The sequence below is a fragment of the Amphibalanus amphitrite genome, unplaced genomic scaffold (assembly GCF_019059575.1).
Source record: "Amphibalanus amphitrite isolate SeventyFive unplaced genomic scaffold, NRLGWU_Aamphi_draft 000007F_arrow, whole genome shotgun sequence".
NCBI classification, from domain to species: domain Eukaryota; kingdom Metazoa; phylum Arthropoda; class Thecostraca; order Balanomorpha; family Balanidae; genus Amphibalanus; species Amphibalanus amphitrite.
In genome coordinates, this window is record NW_024881503.1 from 541,882 (window position 1) to 567,081 (window position 25,200).

The following is a 25,200-nucleotide window of genomic DNA, read 5'->3' on the forward strand; positions in this document are numbered from 1 at the left end:
TTGGCACCTGTCTCCGAAATACATAGTTTAATTGATAAATCTCGGAATAGCGGCTCTGTGACCATTCTTGGTGACGTTCTTCAGCAAAACAGAGCCCGTATCCTGGGGACACTTGACCTGACCTCCGAGGTCACCGATTGACATAAGACCTTAAATTTGAATACCAGTCGTTGTCTCTATCCGTTCACTCGATAAGCGGCAAGTCGTGCAATCACCTTTTCAGGCCTGGCCAAGTGGTCACGACTTTGGGCAGACATACCTACTCCAGTTGATTTTTGAAGCGCTTATACAAAGATGAGTTGTAACAAACCACAATAATACGGCATGATTAGGTCTTTCACTAGGAATCGTTTGAGGAATGGGATTACTCTTTTTTTTCTAGACAACACCAAAGTTGACTTGAGAATACCTATGTAGTGGCCAACCAGTTTTCCCTGCGTCTCCCCTTCTGGAGAAATCCAGCCAAAACCCAAGTCTTCGGTACGGTGACGTCATCAGTAATATCACTGGCATCCAAAGGCCATATTCCAGCCCCCCCCCCCCCCCCGGACTTGTGTAACTGTAGGTGCCTGTTCGCGTCGCCTCCGGTTTAGCAACTACGACTCCTCGCATGCGGCGGCTGGTAGTGCCATGTGCTGGCCGGCCGGCGCGGCGGCGAGCGCCCCTGAAACTTATACTGCGCCGCAAGGCCCGCTGCGTCGCCGAGGACCTCCCCTCCCTGCTCCGGCTAATCCCGGCTGACCAGCTGCGTCATAAGGCCTCCCGCCGTGGATCGAACCATACGCCGGTCGGCGATGAAGGCCCATCTGGGCTAGCCGTCGATGAGAGCTCATTTGGTTGGCGATGTGAGCACATCTGACCAGCGATGTGAACTCATCTGACCAGCGATGTGAAAACATCTGACAGGCGATGTGAACTCATCTGACCAGTGATAAACACTGATCAGCAGAGAGGTTAATCTGACTGGTGGTTTGATCTCATCTGATCGGGGTTGCTAGCTCATCTAACTAGTGGGTTGGAGGACAATATAGGATATTTTTCTAGGCGGCCATGACAGCTCATCTAGCGTCTTGGCTGGTCGTGAGATGAGGGCTCACCTAATAAGAACTTGCTACATTCTCAGCGGCAAAAAATGTGCGAACAGGTAACCTTGGACGCTCCTTAACCTACGTGTCGTAGCGTTTGGAACGATAAGTTCGGCGCCTTCTCGCATGGAATGTTGGCATGGTAATTGTTTGGAGATGGGAGGATGTCTAGCATGTCTGACTAGCAAAGAAAATATGTGATTTTGCCGTAGTTGCAATTCTTTGCAATGCAATATTGATGTTCGAATTACCAGTGTAAGTTCATTAGTTTTTTTTTTTGTCAATTATCTGTCAATATGGGATAGGATTAGCAGGGGCCAGGCGGATGCCATACTTATGGTAGGTTATTCCGTGTGGAGAGAGAGAAGTGAGCACTCTCCGTTCCTGTTTTGTTTTAGCTCAGTAAAAGCTGCTCGGAAATTTGCTCGCTCACTTTTCCGGGAGCTCGAGGATGTCCTCTGTACAGAGGACATCCTTTATCTATGTACAGTGTACATGTGTAAGCTGTTCGACCGTGGGCGGTGATTAGAAGTAAACAATCCCTCCTTCTCCGATTGCAGGGGCCAAAAACTCTGAGTTCTAAGAACCCGGGAGTTACCAACACATGGTATCGGTCTATGGAAAATCCACGCTCTGTCCTGAAAACGGTGTAACCTGATGTAAACATGAAGGTCGGTGCACATGACAATCTACGCCAGATTAGCGTCACTTTAATTCACAAAGGCAGCGTAACATCGAATTAGGCTAGCAACGCAGTCCCTGTTGCACAAATATAGCTCCCCTACCGGTAGGTTAACCCGCGCCCCGCTGGGCTATTCAGCCATACGCGCCCTGCTGGGGGGGCAGATTCTGCCCCCCCCCTGTCTAACTTCCGAACCGATGGTCGTAGAAAGACGGGGAAAACGGCAATCGAAAGCTCTCAACAAGGCGGATCTTAAGAGCCCAATTTTTTTTGCTTAAGTAGGTCAGAGGTCAGGTCAAGGTCAGGTCAAGGGTACAAAATGCAAGTTTCTACAGTATTGGCCTTGCACCGTAGTTGCCGAAGAATGGACTGAGACTGATTGCCCAAAACGTGTTCTTAGACTACCAAGACAATATTCGTTGCACACAATGTCATTCAAAGGTCAAGGTCAAGGTCAGGTCAGGTCAGGTCACCAAAAACAAAATATAGAAAAGGGCATGTGCGACACATGTTTTATGGGTGATTTTACTCATGGAATTCAATAGGCACACTCAATAAGTGATATGGACCACCTCTGGATGAATTTCAGGTCGAGGTCAGGTCAAGGTCAGGTCAAGTGAGGTCAAATTTTGAAGTTGGTTGTTGAGGCCTAAAAAGGTGTCTATCCGATGCAATTTTTCACGGCGAATCGAATGGTGCTATTTTTATTTCCGTACGAGGTCTAGAACTTCCAAAAAAATCATTTTTCAAAATTTGTGTGTGTTGTGACGTCATAAAATTTTGAATAGCTCCCACATTTTTGAACCGATTCTTCTAAAAATTGGTATGTAGGTGCACATGGACCACTTCTTTGACATATATTCCGATTTTTTCGATAAACTCAAAATTTTGGATTTTATAAATATTTTCCCAAAAAAGTCAGTTTTTTGGAAAAATTTTGGCCAAAATCCAACATTTTCAAAAAACCGAGATAGCCATTTGATAGACAAAGTAGAATCACGTATAACCTTTTTTGTTACGTCTTGATTCCTTTAAAAATAAAGAAGTTAGCTGCGTTTGAAATTTTGCCGTTTTTTAGGCGAAAATGGCGAACATGACGTCACTAAAACGTCAATTTCTCAAAAAATTTCCGACGGATTTCGCTCAAATTTTCAGGGAACGTGTCAAATTGATGCATGATAAGGTACTGAAAGTTTGACGTCGCTTAACGCGTTTAGAAGTTATTGGCGAAAAACGGGAGGGGGCAGATTCTGCCCCCCCCCCCCCCAGCGGGGCGCGGGTTAACTGTGAAGGCTGAAACAGACTCTTTCCGCGTTCAGGAAATCGCATGCGAGAGCCTACATATTCAAATATGTACATTGTAATTCTTCTCGCATCAATCGCTTGCGGGAGATGCGTGCGATTGATGCGAGCGTGCTTCCATGTATTTGAATAGACTCTCGCATGCGATTTCCTGACTGCGGAAAGAGTCTGTTTCAGGCTTTACAGGGCTGTTAAACAATTTATTCCTCAACGCACTTATAAAGATATGACGTTTTCTCGAAGCAACAGTCACGATGTATTGATTTGATAAACCTTCGTCTCATTAGTCAATAGGCTACTTAGTACTTATCTGAATATTTATGCACTGATGTTGATGTATGACTGACGCTTTGCCATTAGGCGTTTCAAGTCAGTAAGCCTTTTGTTGAAGAGGACTGTCAAGAACATGAAATGCAGAATCGAGTGTTGTTTTTTTGGCCTTGACCTAAGACCTTACCCCATGATCTGACCCTCATCTGGGATTGCAAGATGCTTGAACTAGTGCAAAAATATAATATATTCACCTTTGCCAAGGTGGGTGGGGGTTGTTGGCCACACACGTCAGTTTTTGTATCGTGTGCAAAGAAAACTGCGACGCACAGCGCCGTGAAACTTGGTATAGCTAATGATACATCAATTTCACATCACTTGTGACATTTTAACCCCAGGTCTTATAAGTTCAGGTCACTAGGTCAACTCAAGTAAAACATGCCTCCAAAAACATTTGTTCGTCATTCGTGCAACTCTTTGCAAAACTTTGCTTATCTCGAAATTTCGATAGAGGTGAACTAAGGTCAGGTCAATTTTGTGACCTCTCCTCCATTATGTTCGTAGGTCAATGAGAGAAATTGACCTGCCTTTCTTTTGGATGAAAGTCATACTTTACTTTGCACTCTCAAATATCGGGAAAAAAGTAAACATGACACACTGAAAAGGAGCATTGTACCCGTCACCTTTATGCCCTTGTCACCTGAGGCCATGAGGTGAGCATTTTTTTTTTCATTTCATTTTTTCTCATCTTCAGTATTTTTTACCATAACTTTAGATAGTCAAGTTAGAGCGATGAAAATACATTAGCTGCGTTCAGCTCAATTTTAAAGATCTACTGGTATGCAGCATAACCTTTTCTGTGACCTTGACCTGAGGTCAAATTTCAAAATTGACCTCTGCTGCTCAACTTAAAGTCCATTCGCCGTGTCTCAACGAGAGAAAGGCGATGACTTCAATATCAACGCAATGCAAGCGTAGTATCAAAAGCTTTTGCAGGAAAAGGCTTTTTCCGCAAAAAAGTCAAATTTTGTGTTGGTACCCTCTGGAGGCTGAATCGTCGATCTAAATCAAATCTGAGGACATTATTCAGGAAGGTTTCTGAAATAGCTATCGAATGCGCTTTTCGGCGGTATTGTAGCTCTATTCGTTCCCGAGGTATGCGTTGATTTGTAAGAAAAACGAATGAAATCGTAAAAGATGTGATAATTTTACTTTGTTGACCCCAAGGAACCTGACCGATTACCTGGTCGAAAAATAGCCTTCATGATTCTGCAAAGCTTATAGCGAGCAATCTATTGCTTTTTTTTGGGTCTTTCTAGCTTTCTAACTCGTTGTTTCCGAGACAGCTTTGTGAGGCAAAATACCCCCCCTCCCCCTCCAAATAGCGAACTAGGCTGACACTGACACCGAGGCGCAGTTATTTTTTCATACGGATGCAATCCTTTCACAAGTCGTATGCAAAATAGCACACACCCAGCAAGCCTCGCATCGAGCATAATCCTTCTTCAACACCCATCGAATGTATTTTACATTTTAGATACTTTGCGTAATCCGTCGTGCGCACTTTAGGCCTGGATGGATTGTGGTTGGGTTGTATCATTATGCGCGGATATTCAACACGATGTGGCTGATGTCTTACCCCATGGTATCATCTGCATGGATTTTCACAACCACAAACACGCCGGCACCGGTTCCCACCTGCCGGTGGCATCCGTTAACTGCCAAGGTTAACGGCGTACCGCGTAAGGTGCGGATTTTAAACAGCTGCCATTGGGGAATTAAGTAGAGAACAGCGTTCCATTCTGGAACCTTCCTTTCCTCTTCTTGTTATATTATTATTTGTTTGCAAGATGGCAATATAAGCGGTATTACACATTGGAATAACACATTGGAATAATTACACGTTATCACTCTACCCAGGAATGAAAACACAACAGGCTTAGTGACGGGCACAAACTCTTGTTTAGATTTTCATCCGAGATCTACTGTGGCGTCACAAAGGTCATTCTATTTTTTTTCACAGACGCTTCTGTTGATCGTTACCATTGAGACGATTGCAAAAATATGCTATCGCTTAGAAGGAACTTGAATGTGATAGGCGCCAACGAGCAGTGACAAATATTACAAAGCTAGTAAACGCATAGATCCTGGTGCGATTTTGTCAATATATGAAATTGAGATAATGACACTTCTCACGTTTTGTGAAACTGTTCGCCCTCTTGATTCAGACTGTAATTTCTCTGGTTAGAGCTGAATTCGTGAATAATACTATCAAATAAGGATATGAAGTGTTCATGTGGAAAACTGACACTTTGCGTCCACTCTACTCTAATTGCGGTGAAATGACTGGTCAAATGAGTGTCCACTGGTGGATCCAGGGGTCATTCGGGACAAATCCCCCCCCCCCCACCACCACCACCACCACAGTGCCCGAAATCGACGAAAATTTGCGGTTGTTCGAGAGTAAAACGAAAACTAAACAATTAGGAGGAGTTTGTTTTGAACTGCACAGCAGTGCGCAAGGAATCGAAATCCGATATCGTTTTGGAATTTGGAGAAACTTTTTGGGGATATGCCCCCGCAGCGTCCAGGAGCGCCTTTCTGGATCCGCCAGTGTGGGTGTCGTCCATTCGTGTTCATAAAAGTCCATACATCAACTCCACTGTCTGCTAATGGCGGATCATAAATTATGAAATGGTGCTGAACCTCAGTCCTGCAGTTGGCATACTGACATACCAGTGAAATAAGACTTATCAATTTCTTACCAAAAAGTAAGCATTAACGGCAGTGTGAATGAGATGTGCGGTGACCTTCAATCAGCACTCTTTAAGTATCATTTTTCAAGTAAGACAAATTTCATCTTCTGGCTGCCAAAATTGCTGCAATTCTCTCAAATTCATCAACTTTTGCACAGTGCACTCTGCACATCACCACTAATAGCCGCATATTTCTTCTCGATGTCATTCTGATAGCACGAAACCCTGAGAGGAGTGCAATAACCGTGCGCAGAAATGATCGTCGCATGCATCACTGCTTTAATGACTTCTGCGTATTGGTGAAAACGGTCAGCTTCTGGTTGGCATACCAGTCGCAGACTGCTCTGCTGGCTTCGACAGGTGTGTAAGCACATACCTATAGATAGAGCTATGTATCTACATACATAGCTCTATCTACATAGCTCTATGTGTGGCTATGTATGGACATATACATACATACCTATAGACGGCTCTGTGTTATAGACGGCCAGAGAGATAGCCCGGTAACGACAGTAATGCCAATGATCGAAGACCACTTACTCCACTGAATATACCTACCAGTACCTTCTTTGTTACGGTATTTTGAGGGTTTCCAAGCTGAGCTTGCTGTTGTAAATTGATTTTTCATTGTCAGCTTGGATGAGGTGAGCAAGAGTTAAGCAATAATCTCAGCGTAGTTTTGATACTTGTCAAAATATACGGTCCTGTTTTGTACAATCTCTATTGTACTGGCTAATTATGATGTCATTTCAGGTATTTGACTTGTCTTCAAATGCGCACGTTGCTAGTTCCGTCTCGATCTCGAGCATTCAAAAGCGGTTACGCATTGATGATATCATAAATGGAGCAAATACGTGCAGCGTATGACGCAATTGGGAGAAACCGGCAGTACAATGACGTCACAGCAGAAGGGATGGGGGAAGGGGGATAGCGCGAGGTGCGCTGGTTTCTTCATTGCTGCGTGCACGGTATCTGCACTTCAGCTCGTGCAGCCATCGATCCTCTCTGAGCTGCGCGCTGGCATAACCTGTTGGGCTTCCGGTTGTGGGGCATACCACTGGCAGTAGGCATGCGTATTGCGTAGGGCTTAAGAGTTCGAAAACCCGTGATTCATAAGGATTGGTGGTTTGTAAGTCAGAAGACGATAGCTCATGGAGGTCCGTAGTCATGACGGGTAGGGGGCCGAGCGCAGCTCTGACAGTTCGGAGTCTGTTCTGATTGATTTCGGACTGTCGATAAAAAGACAGACCGTAGTTTGTATCTGTAACAGTCTGGATTTTACAGCTCAGTCAGTCTGAGGTTCGCAGCTCCGATATGGCCCGATGTAGCTAGACCTGACAGTGAGGGTCGTACAGCTCTGTTAGGAGTCCGCATCCCTGACAGCCCTGAGTCTCTAGACCTGACAGTGCGGGGTCTGTAAATCTGACAGTTCTAAGTTGCAGTTCAAGCCGCTTAGAAAGCCCAACTACAAAAGGTTTCAACCAAATGCTACAGCTAGCTATCACTCTGAATGAGCTGCTAATTATTCAGCTGCTGGGATGAGAATCTACAGTGGATCTCTTCGGTTCCCGACACCATATGCTCTAAAGCAGCTTTTAGCGTGAACAGGCGAGCTAGCAGCGCCTTTCCCCAGCCCAAACTAGGCCCTTCCTTAGCTGACGTGAGCACATGGTGCCTTATTTGGCCAGGATTCGTATATAAGCTGGACTGATACATTGAAATCCATGTTCAAGTGCGTGACGAGATTATAAACGACAATCTAGGCGCGGCCTGGTTTTTCCAAAGCAGGGTAGGTACTGCTCACCTTATGGAAATTCGACATTCCAGATGTATCATGCCTGTGCTTGAGCCCAAATTACTATCCGGATTTCAACCTTGATTTTAGTCACTAGTCACTTTTGACTATCCCTGACAAGCCCAACGCTCATAGAGAATTTATGTTATGAGGCAAACTCTGAAAAGGATAGTTGAATCAAAGATTTACAAGGATACTCATGATCCTCATGTTTATAAACATGAACACCATCAAGCAGTTGTGACGCGATCCCGAAGCACGCGCTGTCATCAAACAGACTTATTCACAACGCATTTTTTCTGTTCATGGTAACATCTTTTCAATCAGCAGTCGCTCGCATAGCTAGCTTCCCTAGGCACTTCATCAGTGTTGTAAGATCATTACACAATGACACGGCTCTGCAAAACAAAAACGTCGTTAAGAAACTTACGTTACCAGTAACACTTCCCGTCGTCTGACTGCATAGTGCGCGCTGGCGTAGATTTACCGTCATACACCTTGGCTGCGGCGTCTGTACATGTCAGTATGAGCTAACCGTCCTAACCCAATGCTCATTGTGGTCAGCGATACCAGATATTCGTCTCACAGACGGCACGCCCCGTGAAATGTGATTTCAACACGACGACATCTGCTGCAGTCCACATTGATTGCAATGGAGAGAATTAGTATGCTGCGACTCTTAGATTTATTGTTGCTTCCAAAGCATACGAAAAACTATTGATTATTAGATCTTTGATCTTAGGTTAAGCCTTTAGTGAGATAAATACAAATTATCGTGATTCTACTCTGCTTCTCGTTCATAAAAAGAGATAAATACAAATTATCGTGATTCTACTCCGCTTCTCATTCATAAAATCAAAGGATGAATATAAGCTCCGCCTATCAGGCTAGCATTCGGTACATGAAAATTTATATCCCAATACAATGTACAGAACAATAACAGCCAATAACGACTACCAAAATGTATATCTTGTATATCTGGAAAGATAAGGACCAATAAGGCGACCCGAAGAACACATCTTTATGTACACTTCGCAATGTGACATACGACGTCTCTGGCAAAAATCGGTGAACTCGTACGTACCCTGCAAGCTCAGGCTTGGAAATCTCAACTGGTGAGGTTTTTCCTGTGTTTTGATCTTTAACATCGATGCACTTTATTACTTAACCTCTGTGGACTAGTTACATAATGAAGAGATCTAAGCTGGTTGTGCAACCATAAAAATCAAGATATGTGCTATGCGTGTAATGCTGCCCCATACCTTTGATCTGCAATTCGTAGGTGCAAATTACATAACGCATCACCTTAAACTCAAACTTGATCAAAGGAGTTCTACAGTTCAAGGAAAACCCGTCTATGTAGGTAGGCGAGGATATGCGTATTCGCGTTGTCCCCTAATGCTTCTCTCTCTCTCTCTCTCTCTCTCTCTCTCTCTCTCTCTCTCTCTCTCTCTCTCTCTCTCTCTCTCTCTCTCTCTCTCTCTCTCTCTCTCTCTCTCTCTCTCTCTCTCTCTCTCTCTCTCTCTCTCTCTCTCTCTCTCTCTCTCTCTCTCTCCCTCTCTCTCCCTCTCTCTCTCTCTCTCCCTATCTCTCTCACTCTCTCTCTCTCACTGTCTCTCTCACTCTCTCTCTATCTCTATCTCTCTCTACCTCTCTCTCCTCTCTCTCGCTCTCCCTTTCTCCCTCTCTATCCCCTCCTCCTCTTTCTCCTCCTCCCTTGCGCCTATTTGCATGTTCGTTAGATGTCTCTCCGTGACCCATTATTCTTTCTTGCCGAAACTCCAAGTTCACCAGCATCACATAGGTATTGCCTAAAATGTCTTAACATTTTCAGCTCATTTTGTCTTACTCACTATGACTTTTTTGGTACCGTTGGAAGTGGAGCTTACCCTCCATTGCCTTCTTTTCATGCTCTTTCCAAAGTCAAAGTGATTGGTTCTTAGCGGCGAATTTTCACAACATGCTGGACACTAGCTAGGAGACTGCAGATGGAATCCCCTGCCATAAGAAGCGATCTGTTTTGCGCTCCGTCCTTCATTTGATCACACCGACACCTACTTCGAAGCCACCAAAACCGCTGCCGCACGTCTGCGTGTCGCTGGCCATCGTGCCGAGTTCCCTGCCCTCCTGACTCCCGTCGTAAGCTGCGCGGTCACGGCAGACCGCATCTGACGTCTGGGGGACCGGTCCTGGCGTCTGCCCCCGCCCCCCGGGGTCCGCGGCTGACAGTGACCTCGGCGTCTGCCGGCGGCGGCGGGTGCTGCCGCCCCGCCCCCCGGTCGGCCGGGTCAGCCGCCCGAGCCGAGACCGGTACCCACCGGTCACCAGTCGTCTGCCGAGAGTGGCCAGGTGCAGTCGTGCGCTGCCGCCGCTGTGACACCCCCACACCGTCGCCATGGCCCCGCCGGAGTCGTTTTCGCAGCTGCTGGACGGCCTGATACAGCGGAGGGATCCGCGCACCAGGGACTACCTGATGCAGGCCTCCCCTGTGCCCCTGGGGATCGCACTAGCTGCCTACCTGGTGCTGGTCGGCTACGGACCGCGCTTCATGAAAAACCGACCAACGCCGCCGCTGCGACTCACCATGATGCTCTACAACATTGGACAGGTGGGCACAACGCCAGAGCAGAGATTGCATCGTCAGTTGTTGATTTACTCATCATTGATTGCGATATCAAAGCGTGATTTTGAAAGCTGATTTTTCCTCGACAGTCTCTGGATTTGTTATGGGCCTGACTTTATGATCCATGCACTGACGATTCAAGTGCAGCATACTGAAACATACGAAAATGTAAGCAAACAAATATCGATGCGTGAACCTACCTTTCCAATCAACACATACTTACATTTCTGCAGATATAGCCAATTGACTTTGTCAAACCTCTGATCCTATTCCACTGTTCGTTGCATACGAGTTGTTGTAAATTTAATGGCGAATAGGTAGTTAAAATTGTGTTTTAATATGTTAGGAACTTTTCATCAACTTGTAAAGCAATAGCTCTAAATTACGAATTAAAAGAAATTGGCATTTATCAATTACCAGCTAAACGGGAGCAGGAATGTTCACGCTGCAGTTGCCTGATAAAACATTTCCTGCTACATTGAAACACTTGACTTCACATGGTGAGATAATTTCAATACTTTGCAACATCTGGCAGACTACGGACAAGAAGCATTAGATGAAGGGCAACATATGCTGTCTTTGATAGTGGATCATGATGCTGGGTATTATGTTCGTTATTGTAGAATCTGATTATCGCATGCCCGTCGTCATCAGTCATGCTAGCAACAGTGCAGGCAAGTGCGCATCAACATTTTTACCTGAGTACACAAGCCGTCCTAAGGGATTACTTGCTAATGCTACCACAATCGAGGACCTGAGAAAAATGTTGACCAGTTGCACTGATGGAAAAATTGTTGATTGAATGCATCGCTGCAGCACTTAACACTTTCATCGTAGCCTCTATGAAATCACTTGAAAGTAAATGAATTGATACAGTCTGAAACAATTATCGCTGTCGTTTTTCGCAAGATCAGATTCGGACTCATTTGCAACACTGGATTATAGTGACGTGATCTAGTTAACATTGTGTCATCAAGTATTATCTGTCCTTAACGCACAGTACAAAGGGAGGAAGATTATCATTTTAAAGCTGATTTCTCATTCCTCTATCGGTCTAATTACTGCTCGCCTTAATGTTAAACGCAAGTGGCACGTGAAGGACGCTCGAAATGTTATCATGTAACAAAACTGTAATAGCACATGATGTTCAAATTACGCATCTGGATAATCTGTGGTGTGATCCTTCAGCCCATCTTATAGACATCCAAATGGAGGCGATACCCATTTAAATTGCAGTGGCTTTAACGGGGTGATATGCGTGTTTGAATGGACAGTGCCAAAAGTGCAAACTACTTAACACTTATATACGGTTGAAAAGTAAGCTACATTTTGTAATTGCTCATCGTTGGTGTCAATGCTTTAGCGCTGGTGATACTCATTTCGATGCAATTGGTGAATAAGATGATCATGTAAGCTTAATTTCAGGATGTGTTTTATCACAGTAATGTCAGTCCCGTTTTGTAGAACAATTGACTTACACTGCGTTACATGGGAACCAATCAAGCCCGTTCTGCCCTTGAAGAATCAGTTCTGATAAGGCCATCAGGGAATCATCTTGTTCGCTGACCGTTTCACAATGCCTGCACGTTTAGCCAGGTTTTGTGCAAAATAATCCGCGTGAACACCGTCTTATAGCGGGTAATAGAGCACTTTTTGCCTGTAACATCTCGATAATCATGATAGCTGTCTAGGCGCCAGGTCAAGGGAAAACGGGCCTAACCCCGACCGGCGGCAAATCTTGTTCATTGTCACCAGCGATCACGCCGTGGGCCGATATGAAGGACGCGACCTAAAACACCGGATTAAAGGCATGCTAAAAACCCGTTCGTCGCCTGAAACAGGCATCTGGAGGTCTTTGAGAATTTCTGATTATGTGCATTCCATGAGTAAGACGGGGAGCTTTGCAACTGGCGCTAATCCAAGGGAAGGTTACCTATTTGACGAGCAGACATGGTGCACATTTACAGGCCGTCGCTAAGACGTCCACTGAAAATATGTTTGAAACTAATGTAAGAATAAATCGAAGTAGATACCCAGTGCAACAATAGGACGCCCTTAAACTGGTCGTCAATTATCGCTTATAGTTAATGTATTAGGTGTTAACCAAACATTTCAACCGCACTTGATAACATCCAGCCCATCAATATCTGATAGTGCTTGTGTAGCCGGCCTATGCTGCCCTCCAAAGTGCCGAAAATATGCCTTTTCTTACTATGCCTAATGTGCATAGTAAGAAACTAACGATGTTCACCTAGCGCCTGAGACTGGCGTCCGTTCATGCCAGCGCCCGACGCCTGCCGGGTAGGCTGTACCGCATGACTGTGTAGTGCGGCACAGTCTACCCTCCCAGCGACTGTCGCCAAGCCGCTATGGCGCTGTGTTCCCGATTAGCAGCAACAGGACATGGGTGTTAGCGACAACCAAAAGCCCGATCAACGGTTTGTGGTTAGATATTTGTTAATGTTGTTAAAAATGCGCAACATGGCGCTGGTAATGTATCTTAGGAAAATCGTTCCAAAGCTGTCTGTTGTGTATACCTACCCACTGTGCGTTCAAGGTCTGACGTTGGATGAAGAGTTTGGGCTATTTTGGTCTTGTCACTATCCGGCTGTAAATGGTCCAGAATTGATATACTTAAAATTGATTCATTTTGCAACAGCGTTTAACATTTTTACAGTAACCTTAAGAGGATGTCCACGTCAGTGTTCGCCACGGGCCGCAAAATCCTTAGTCCAACCCAGCCCAGGCCCATGGGTTCACAGCCCGGCCCAGCCCGAGCCCATTCATGGTAAAAACGTCAAAGCCCAGCCCGGCCCAGCCCATCAAAAATGAATGGATTAAAGATTATTGACACCACACAGGTATTCAAAGGTAGCAAAGAAACAATCTTTTGCGAGCAGCATGCACAATGCACATTGCATGCGTGCTTTATTAACTCGTTTTTGAGTCTTGCACAGAAATAACCTATGAAGTTATAGTTTTTGTCTCAGTCGCAAGCCCCTGACTCCACTTTACAGTTCTTGGCCCAGCCCATCGACAGCCCATCGATCCTTCTTATTTGAGGGCCCAGCCCAGCCCGTAGCCCAGCCCAGCCCATGGCCCATTGGGCTGGCCCGGCCCATGGCGAACACTGGTCCACGTTCACCCAAAGCAATGTTTCAGTGGTATCCCATTGGATCCGATGTTTTGTTCAGAGGTTAGTGTTTCAGCATGACTTCTTTTTTAAAGAAAATCCTGCATCTCAGTATTTTCATGAGTCACTTTTACCGTAACCAATTTTTTCAACATTGCCCAACGGTTTCTACATCTGTAACCGATTTCTTTGCATAAATGTTAACATTTGCATAATTTATCGTGCAGTGCTATCAACACCCCTCGGTATTCTCACACCCATCTGATGCGTTGGTCGCAGTCACATGCCGGTTATCGCGAGCAACTTGAGTTCTCACGGACACATGTGGCCGGCCTTGGGACTCGCAAGGACTTCATCCTGCGATATCTGCTCCAGCATCGTCTGGTATCTTCTCATTATCTTCCTAATCGCCATAGTCGTCTTCATAAGCGTGATTCTGTAGTGAGTGCATGCCACACTACTTTATTCACTGGCAGGCCAAGGGGAATTGAGACGTTTGCCACTCTTGCAGCGTCTATACTTTTTTTTGCCTTCGCGTAGAAAGATACCTAAACAAGTTTAATTGGAAAATAATCATTCAAGCTATACAACAACGCATACGAAAGTGGAATTTGAAAAGTTTTTAACATTGTATAGCCTTTTAAAGGGACCATCCCACCTTAACATTAGTTTTGAGTTGAGATAGCCAAGTTTGCGGCCAGGCTCAGAAACCACCATTTATCCTGGTCGCAACCCCCGCAGCTTTATGGTGTTCAAGAAATTTCTTCCCTTTACTTGCAGGGTGGGACCAGCTTAGTCCCTATCTCTTAACCATTAGCGGTTTGTTGATGACGTCAGCAGTCATTTCAACGCCCGCCATTCCTTGAACCCGAGTTTTGCTGACCTTGAGCTCCCCAAGGCCCTATGAGCTCCCTTTTTTATCAACGTGAAATCCGTCGTCGGCGCTGAGAAAGCCTATTGCTTTTCATTTTAATTTGAATATTAGAAGATACCCACCACTGGAACTTGGACTGATATTATACCAAGGCCGAAGATGATCAAGCTGCCTGCTATATCTGGAGCTTGGTGTTCAACTTCAACATGGAATGAAAAACAAAATATCAAAGGAAACTGGATATGGTACTGCAAGTTTAAGTCCAAAGAAATTTGAAGAGCTGACAATTGACATTAATTCTTTTCCCGCAAGGTTTCCATAGGAGATCACACCATGAAGAAATATTTTTGATGTTAACAGTTGAAAGGGGATTGATCTTCCAGTTTTGACGAAAGACGCTGCTGACTGTTTTTGGAGAAGGATGTCGGCATGAGGTGCAATTGTGCTTGTGAAGTGGTTATAACTGGTCTTTTCACAGTGTTAAATTAAATGTGCCATTGCAGCCAAGTGTGTTATCATGTAAGGTAAAATCAAAACTACAATGTTGGTTTTACGAGCATTGAGAAGGCTGGTAGGTAACACCTGCCTGTGCTTGTAAATCATGCTGCCAAAGTATTCTAAATTAATTTTATCATACACTTTTGTTGTCCAGAATGGTTGCACTATTGTTTGGTATCATATTATTCCATGTACATATGGTAGTGTTAAGTCCGACCAACATGCTACCAGATTTGAAGCTGTTACGTTACCTAAGTACCTACCTGTTTTTTTTTACTGGCGTGGTGAATGTCACCTGGATTTTGTTTTGAGGTGCAGACCTAGTAACTCTGACTACATGGGTTTGAAGCTATTATCTATTCTGTTTTTACTGGCCTGGTGAATGGCGACTGATGTTGTCCGTGGATGGCACTGAAACAAATTTTGAGTGTCAACTGCCATGTACAGTGTTTTAATACAATGCTGAGGGCTGAAAGTTGTCTTGTTTAGAGTGGTGAAAGTTCAGGATATGCCAGCCACCATGGTGGGTCAGAGTTAATGTGTTGCAGTCAGTTCGGCTTCGGCAAGCACACGGATGGGCATACGCATCAAGACCTGCTCTGCCATACTTTCAGCCAATTTTACCTAGGCAAGTCTTTTCTTTTTTTCTGCCAAAAGCTATGACATTGTGAATTTCAGTGCTGTGGCCTGTGTGTAGCTTTCAGGAAAGCAATTCTAAATAAAGCTCTGATAAAGTGCATGAAATCAGCAATGCAGCCCTCTATTACATTTTCTACAACATCTTACTTGTTCCTTGCATGGAGAGAAAAATGCAATGTTATGAATTCGTTTATTCACATAATTTGACAAGCATGCAGTTACCTGCTACTATCACTGCACAAAACAGAGCAGAAAACATCAGTTGATCAAACACAAGACACAACAGAAGTTTACAACATAGGCCTGTCGAACCTGCTTCCTCCCACCACAGTTGATGCCATTTCCTAGCCTGGCTTGATGTGAGCACTGAATAGCTGCTTTGTCTAATTACAGCTCACTACCATTCAACTTAAACTACTCTCTTTAAAGTAAGAGTGAGAGCATTCAGTGTTCATAGCAGCTCGACAGACGACAGACAACAAACATCTTGACAAACCAACCAGTATTTGATTTGGCTAATGATTTATGTGCCTGTTGTATCATGGCCAAACTACTTTAACAGCAATAATCCCTGTTTCATCTTGATCTTGCTTTTAATTCCATTTGAACTCAGATCTTGAAACAATCATCTGAAGTGATATCAGATACTGGCTTCTGTTTCTCTTGAAAGCAAGTTAAAACAACAATGATAAACTAAGGCAGGAGATGTGAGTTGTGGCAGTAGATTTTTGATTCAACATATGTCAACCTTATATTGCTTGAGACCTCTGTGACAGACAAACAAATATTTATAGTTTTTTGATAGTTTGGATTCTTGGCTTGATTTAGCAGATCAGCTGTGAACCTTGACATTGAAATCACATAAATGTCATGGTACCCGAACGAATCCTCGCATGACATTTCTTCGTCCGCATTTCTTCGTCTACAAATCTTCGTCGGTGCATTTATTTGTCCATCAATGCTTACTCTTGCATATATTTGCGTTGAAGAAGAAATGCGAGCCGATTTTCATATACCCTGATGCGAGACAAAGTAATGCGATACGAATAAATGCCCTGACGAAGATTTGCAGACGAAGAATTGCGATACGAAAAAATGCCATAAGAAGAATTGTCCTGGAATCCTTTGTTGGCCATCATATATTGACCTTGATAAGATAAACGCATCATTCGCGCAATATTTGTCGCACTTTGATACCAAATTATTGCTTCCAAATGCCGACGTAAAGAAAACCTTTATGTGACGTCATAGAAACAGCGGAGTTCCCAAAAAGTAAACAAAAATAAAAGTCTTATATCTCGAAAACGGTTGAATATTTTCCGGTAAAATTTGGTAGATGTTCATTTTCGCTCTTTGTGATTCACGCTACATCACTTTTATGCCAATTCATTAACTTTTTTGAAGGTGGGAGGGTCCCTTTAATGAAGTGCCCCTCCCCTTGGCCCTTACAGCGTTAATTTCCTTTTTGCTGGATCAACTAGTGGTTAGGTTATGCGGCTGTTCAAATGTGGCCTGACTTCTTTCCTGGCTTCCAGTGTCATACTGGAATGACCACTGAGCAGCGCATGCCCAATGCTCTGTGCTTATGCAATAGATTACGTCAAACCCATTACATCCAACCGAGCTCAGGAGGAGTCGTTTATTTTGTAACCCACCGAGGTGAATCACGAGACAAAAAGAGTAGATGTGCTCAGTTTTATTCAGAGGCGGATCCAGCTCAGAGTTTTTGGGGGGCAAACCATAGAAATTTATCGATTCTTTCCATGCATCGTCCATAGGCGTAATGTTAAAATCATGCTGTTTGGAGGGGGGGGGGGGGGGCAAATGCCCATTTTGCCCCCTTGGATCCGCCACTGGTTTTATTGCATTTTAGCAATTTTATAGTTAATTTTTAAACCATTTTTGCGTTGTATGAACATGCACACCGTGTTTAAGTTTTAACTGCTGTACTGACAACGCGACACGAGCTGTGCTGTGGCAGCCATCTTAGTCTGACTCCGCCCTGTAATCCAAAGGCTAACCTGGTCTGTCTCGAAGGTATCTCATATCTGACCTGACCTGTGCTCCTCCAACTTTTAGTGTTACGGGTTACCTCCCCGCTACCTGTGCTCTTGCATCTACGCTGTACTGTGACCTGATCTGTACCCTGACCTACAGAACGATACGTAACCTGATCTGCCACCTGACCTGTACCACCATACGTTACCTGATCTGTCCCCTGACCTGTACCACGATACGTGACCTGATCTGCCACCTGACCTGTACCACCACACGTGACCTGATCTGTCCCCTGACCTGTACCACGACCCGTGACCTGATCTGTCCCCTGACCTGTACCGCGACCCGTGACCTGATCTGTCCCCTAACCTGTACCGCGACCCGTGACCTGATCTGCTACCTGACCTGTGCTCCGTCCCTCAGGTGATTCTCAGCGGGTACATGATGTGGGAGTTCCTGGCCAGCCGTCCGCGGCACAGCTGGGCCTGTGCGCCCGTCGAGGTCACGCCCGACCCCGTCTCCCTTCGGCTGGTCAACGCCTGCTGGCTCTTCCACGTCAGCAAGCTGGTTGACTTCCTGGACACGGTGTTCTTGGTGTTGAAGAAGGACAACAAGCGGATGACATACCTGCACGTCTACCATCACGGGTCGATGGCGTCCGGCTGGTGGATCTGCACCCTCTACCTCCCCGGTAAGTCGCTGGGTCATCCGGCAACCGAGTGTGGCCTTCAGAAGGTCTTACTAGAGCCAAAGGAGAAGTTAATTGCTCGCCTTTGCGGAAGGTAACGAAGCTAGTCCTAGGTGCTGCAACCAGACATTGTAAGTTATTTCAAGAGTGCGTAGCTGCACATCGTTATGTATTCACACTTCACAGTAATCTATCCAATTATCATGCCCGGATGCCTGTCGAAAAAAGAACTGTTACGATGTTGGTTTGATGTTGATAAAATGCTACAGGGGATGCAGCAACAAAAACGTATTGTAAGAGGACATTATTAGCTGCAAATAACGATAGTGGCTCGAAAGTGAAAGCAACAGAGAAGTTCAACAAATGTTGAACAAGTGTTGCATATTGCCTCCCATTGACTGGAGCTTACATAACACAAGCTTCATGGTGATCAAGCAATATCTACTATCATGCGAACATTTGACTATCCGAACGTAGTTAGCATTCACTATGAATGCGCCTGTTGTAAGTCAGGCTCATCCTTGTCAAGAGTTTCCCTTTTTACAATATGCTACCCGAGACGGCGGGTCATCATCTTGATCAATCACCCTTCTTCCGTTCCGAAAGTTGCAGGACTGGAAAACAATTCTAATCATTTTGCAATGCCCCTATATTCCCTGATCGTGCAGCGGTATAAACATATGCACCTTCCTTTCTCTGGCGCACCCTATGAGCCGCAATGCCGTCATATGCAATAGTGGTGCAACGGCGGTCTTCTCACCACAGTAAGGGAGAAAATGTCCGTGGCCTGCACACCAATCGGCCCCGGAGTCGGAACCTCTGGCTCGACACCTTCCCAGCACGTGTCATGGGAGGCACGCCACCGTACGGCATACCCATCCGACCACTCAGTCTTCTGCCACGACGCTCGTGCCGCATAAGGCGACAAGGTCATCGTAGCCCATGTTCCATTCGAGCTGTCATGTGCGGCGATGTTCCTCTGTGGGTCGGGTACCGCTGCAGCGGTGTCCGACCGGACGTCGCCGCATCTCATTTCGGCAGTCTGCTGAATGTGAAAGTGCCCGATTGCGTCACAGGTGCTGTCGGTTGCCACGGCAACTGCAGCGGCGGTGACACACGGACAAGGGGACACCGCGACTGCCGGCGCGTGCAGATGCGCCCGGTCAGGGCCGGCGGCGGCGCGCATCGCGGAATGGCCGGGGTCTTCTGCCGCGACGCGATCGGATTGGGTGACGATGAGGAGCGGTGCTTCACAAGGCGTCTCTGCACCACCCGTGTGGCAATCAAAGCCGCACAGAGGCCTTATCCGGCCATTTCCAGTCAGCCTTGACCCGATTAATCTGAGCAAGACAGACCGGTGTACGTTACGTGAGCACTCGAAGAATAAGCAGCCGGAGATACAATCCGTTTTGTTGAAATTTGGAAGCCTTTTCTGTTGTGGAGACCCATCAATGGAATGTTTATTATTGCTAAGGGCCCTGAAAGTAGAGACATTTTCATGAATGAATGGTAGAAAGTTGTAGCGTGTTGTTTCAGGCTAAAATTAATTCGTTGAAGAAGTGACATGCTTTTTCACTATCACCACCGATTCTAATTAAAACGAATAAATTTCCATTTGTGCGCACTACCTGCCACCGAGGATCTCTATAAAATTGCTCTGTACCAGCACAGTTGCTGGGGCCCTTCGATTCCCGTTCACTTCTGCAGAAGGTATGCTTGCAAAACTTGTCTGTCGCATTCACTTTCGTGCTGCACTGTCGTTGATTTGCAGCTATTAGTGTTCTCTCTCGCAAGACGTTTTTTACATGTTGCGCCAGATTTAGCATAATGTACCCGCCTGTCGCGCATTATATGCAGACCGTTATTAGCTTGGATTCAATCACTCAACATCACTCAACTTTACGCTTCCCTGTAAACGCAAGAAAAAAAATAATGTAATTCACAACGCTCTTCAAGTACGAAGCGCGAGACATTACGTCTTATAGTTTCTGGTTAGAAGCAAACCGAGACGATGTCATTATGGCAACAGCATCAACAGGAGAATATGAATGACGTCATCCGAATGATATCCTCTCGTTTATGGAATCTTTGACGAGGCGTCTGACCTTCACTGTCTGCCAATGTGCGGAATTACCTTGATGGCTGCGGTTACGAACTCCGCAACGAACACTGACAGACGAAGATTATGTTGCGTATTAGCTGCAAGTAATTTGGAAGGAATCAGTCGTAAATGCTAGAAGTAAGTGGTGTGTTCTACTACACCAAGTCATGCGTCATACCATATTAGCCATTTTCACGACGGGCTATCCGGCGAATGCACCTGATTTGACCAAATCTGCACCTAATTTCTTTTACAGCAAATATCTTCATTTCATGAATTTATTTCAGTGTTTTAAGCGATGATGCTCTCTGATAATATGACAAAGCAGGCTTATAAGCAATTAAGTCACCCAGGAATAAGTCTAGGCATATAAGTCTAGCCTGACGGCTGACCTTGACCCTGACCTATGTTAAACTGAATATTGCATCAATCCGAAACTCGTTTAGCACTTATATGAAACATTTTGCACAATCTTGTCAAAGTTTATGACGAGAGACGCCCAGTGCGAGGTTCTAAAGTCCATGCTACTGAAAGCCCAATTTCAGGTGTTTGACCTGACATTGCCCCGACCCTTGACCTCGAAATTCAACTTTTTGAATTACTCATTAGAAGTGTCTCGTCGCGTCCTTTCGTTTGACACCTCGCCCGTTTCGCTGCGCTTATTGGTTCTCAAGCTATCGGCTGGGACGTTTAACGCCCCTCCCCTCCCCAGCAAGTGGTGTGTGGCGAAATACCCCAGTAACTACCGGGTTAAGTTGATTGTTTTTTTGCCTGATATGCCGAATACTTGGTACACATTGCTGAATATTACAATTGACCTGTGTGCAGAAATACCTATGTGGTTTCCATGCTTATTTTTATTGTTCGAACTGCGAAAAGCCAAAAACCATAGTTATTATCTTTAAAACTGCGAAACTCTCGCTAAATAAGAAAAGATTGCTGGAGTGAAGTAAGCGTAGCATTTCAACTAATTTGAATGTATGTCCAATGTCCATTGCCCATTCCTGAATGTCATTGACCAGTTCTTTGTCCCTTTTGACCCCAGTGAACGGCGAGCGATTTTAAATCCCGTTACATCGGGACTTACCGGCACGTCAGACTGGTCATCATCCATCGGAGCCCGGCAGTTTTCGCAAATCCTCCACCTGTGCACGCGCTGCTGCACTATAGTGAATGCACCAGCGCCTTTGACTGGCATTTGGCTTACTTCCGAAAGATTACAAGTTTCGTGCAGAGCACTAATAGCGAAAAGCCAATGCCGACTTTTAATCACATTTCTTTGGATGTTTCTACTAAAGCCCGTTTCATGCCCTAAGCTTCGAAATCCTACTGGATGCATGGGGTCGCACACTTGGTCTTCGTCATAATTTCTCTTCAGATGAAATCTAACCTGTCAGCTGTAGCTCACTTTTATTTCAGAAGATGATGCTTGATCACTTTCTTGCCAGAGCGTTCAGCTGGATAGAAACAGCACGTCAGTACGTACGTATTATTAAGTCCCTCACTTGGCTAACCTCCACCTCTTATCTGTTTCAACAGGCGGCTCGTGCTGGATCCCGGGCGCGCTCAACAGTTTCGTGCACTGCGTTATGTACAGCTACTACCTGCTGGCCAGCCTGGGTCCGCGCGTGCGGCCCTACCTGTGGTGGAAGCGCTACCTCACCCAGCTTCAGCTCACTCAGTTCGCCATCATCCTCTTCATGGCGCTTCTTATCCAGGTCAGTAGATACGACAAGATGAGGATATTTCTGTGGTGATTAACTAATCGAATGGTGACCCCGAGCCATTCTCTGCCAGGGCAGTTAGACGAGAAATGTTATTCGGCATGAGTAAGTTTTCACCGCCCTAAGTTTTTGTACCATGTCATTACTTAGCAGCTGCCCGACAACTGTTTCCTGTTAGTATGGATGACTCTAAGTTGTTGTAGGCTTCAGTTCAACAGGCATATGTTTATGCGAATGAAGGAGCCATGGCCTTCATGACCCTGTTTAGACTTGGCTGTAGACCAAGTCCCCTGAACTTGAACTAGCGGCATGTCCAATCTCCACGTCGTTAAACACGGCTGACTGGTGCAGTAGCGGTTCTCGATGCTAATGTATTCATCCATCCATTTTAAAAGTCACATGGGCATCTCCGGGGCTGTCCCATCTCGGGCGTCTCCCATTTGCATCCTAACCCGGCCAGTTACGGCATGTCCACCATCATGTTACTTCTTCCGCGTAAACCATATTTCCTTCAGCGCAACTTCCTTGAGCCTGAAACTCTCAATGGCCAGTGGAAATGACCCGTGATCTCTCTCGCGATGTCTCTTGGGTAACTTCTCTCGCGATGTCTTGTAACCCAGTGACCTCTCTCGCGAACTCTTTTAACCCTGTGACCTCTCTCGCGCAGAGTCCCGGCATGCGGTGCGGCATGCCTCCGTACAGTACGGCCATGACGATGAGCTACCTGGTGGTGCTCACCATCCTCTTCGCCAACTTCTACATCCGCTCGTACGTCGGCGTGGTCAGCAAGAGCGGCTCCGGCCACTCCCCTGCCAGCATCTCCAACGGCACCGTCGCCAGCTCGTCCGGCGTGGCCACCAGCCTGAAGAAGGCGCCGGTCAACATCTTCACCTGGACGAGGAACGTGCTGCTGACCTACGGAGTCGGCTGCTTCACCGACCAGAGCTGAACGCGATCCAGCTGAAGGAGTGGTGCTCTCTGGATGTGTAGGAGTCCTTGGCCAGGCTTGCTGAAGCGCACGGGCGCAATCGGGTGACAATAGCCATGGCTCAAATGTAGATAGTAGTGCAGATGTTGCTGCTGTTTCGTGTGCTGATGGTATTGCCGGTTTCTGCCGTCAGCACCAGCATTAGATCAGGTCCCTGCTTTGGCCCTTCTGTAACGCCCTGGCGACCAACCGTAGTTCTTCGACAACTACGCAAAAGGCTGAACCAGTACAGAATACCAGCGGTATTTGTGTGCATGTGGGGCCAGCCAATCGGCGACCAGAGAGAGACAGTAACGGGGTTCGCGGGCCATTACGAGGTGCGTGCGCCGTGCCTTCATCGCGTTGCGGAGTGGTTGAATGGGTGACAAATGTGGCGACGTGCGCCCCATTCGCCCATCGTCGGTAGTGTGTGCTGAGTGACACGCGCTGAAAGACTGTGAATGTGACGGAGACGCGCCGCGTGGACAATGTAGCATTTAGTGATTGGCACTCGACGAATTTGGGTGCTTTGTGTTTGCTCAACCGACCAGCAGTGTGATGAATGAGTGCTGTTGTGCTAATATGTCTGCAATTCAACGAATGTGCTGCACGATTGCCATCCTGGAGATTGGACGTGCAAAGTTTTCTTGGTGAATGTCTGCTGCCAGTTGCTGGTTGGACTTTTTCTACTTTGCATAGATGTTTTTTCATTTGTTGCAGCTAGACTGACAGATTGTTGCGTCGTGCAATCTGTTTCTCGCATTATGAAACATTAATAAACATAAAACATAAACATTAATATATAGAAACATTAATAAGTTTCTCGCATTATGTCCGCTCAATGTGTATAAGCTGAATTGCGCAAGTTTTGTGAATATTTGTGATCATTCTAAGTCTTCAGACGTTGCCATTTTAGACGTAAGAACACATCCGATCAATCTGAGGTCGTGTCACTTTCCACTGCTATGTAAATGCCAGGAACAAGGGATACATTCAAAGGTGAAAAGAACATCGTGCACGTTTTACCAGAGTGAGCCTTTTGAATATCCTGCTTTCTCACTTTCGCGTAAAGCTGCTTCCTGCATAGTTTTAAAACGTTTTACATGTACCATCTACTCCTGTTCGCTTCTCCCATTTCGTATAGAAATGGCGTCGGCATGCAAGTGAAGAGGAATGAGCCGAATACAAAAATCGCTATCAATGACGCGAATATGTGAGCAACTGAGCAAAATTACTAATGCCCTTATATGCGTCGACATATGATCATGTCTCCAGCATTCAGAGATGCGCCAAGATAGCTTTTCAAGCTTGCCATCCACATCGTATATCAAAAGTGACGGCCTCGCCCAGAATTGTACCTACCATGAATAATACATGAATGTATTGTGTGTAATTCCTTGTGCCTGTCACTGCCAATACATTGGGTTACGGTGCAAGGAAAAGTTTCGAACTTTCGACATTGGTCATATAGAATAAAGGTTCTCCCCATGGAAAGGTATTGTGTCAGCGGACGGACCATATCATATCTTGTGCAGCAAGAAATGATATGGTGAGAAAGACTGGAAGGGAACTGAGAAAAGACTTCTGGTGCTCGGAAATCCTGGGAGGGAATGCAAAAGCTACCCCGATACGATGAAGGCTAACGTGACTTGATGCTTGATGGGGACGTGCTGAGGAAGAGATCTTTCGTCACGCAAGTCTAAAAGGCTCACAGCTTGTGGAAAAACGTGTGGAAACGGCCCGGTATTGTATCCCGGCAGCTTTGCAGATAAGTATTACAGAGGAAGGAGCGTAATGATAGGTCATGGCATTCAGGGTCAAAATCAAGGTCACCCGACAGGAATCGTTCTATTCATGGGTCATGGATAGAAACCGATTGCAAGAGAAATGAAACGATTCCTCGAGTCAAATTCCGCCTTCCAGTGTGAGGTCTCAGCTATTTAGCTGCATAAGTTCATGATCCGATCAGCAACCGTAGTGCTGCTCAAAAGCAGTCTCTGACTTGGCACGAAACCCAAGCTTCATATTTATAATCAAACCTAGCGAAGTATAACCCCAAATCGTG

The 25,200-nt window shown here is 45.7% G+C and overlaps 1 protein-coding gene across 1 annotated transcript; it reads left to right on the plus strand.

Annotated features, from left to right (window-relative positions):
* Positions 1-10,049: 10,049 nt before the first annotated feature.
* Positions 10,050-24,577, plus strand: LOC122378572 (elongation of very long chain fatty acids protein 7-like). Its single transcript, XM_043359803.1, has 4 exons — positions 10,050-10,498; positions 18,079-18,346; positions 21,984-22,162; positions 22,836-24,577. The coding sequence occupies exons 1-4, from the start codon at positions 10,286-10,288 to the stop codon at positions 23,115-23,117; spliced, it is 942 nt and encodes a 313-aa protein (XP_043215738.1). The 5' UTR covers positions 10,050-10,285; the 3' UTR covers positions 23,118-24,577.
* Positions 24,578-25,200: the final 623 nt, after the last annotated feature.

Excerpts from the sequence above, each read along its gene's own strand:
- LOC122378572 (XM_043359803.1), top strand. The coding sequence starts at position 10,286 with ATGGCCCCGCCGGAGTCGTTTTCGCAGCTGCTGGACGGCCTGATACAG. Across the intron at positions 18,347-21,983 it reads CTGCACCCTCTACCTCCCCG|GCGGCTCGTGCTGGATCCCG; the intron begins GTAAGTCGCTGG and ends CTGTTTCAACAG. Across the intron at positions 22,163-22,835 it reads TCATGGCGCTTCTTATCCAG|AGTCCCGGCATGCGGTGCGG; the intron begins GTCAGTAGATAC and ends TCTCTCGCGCAG.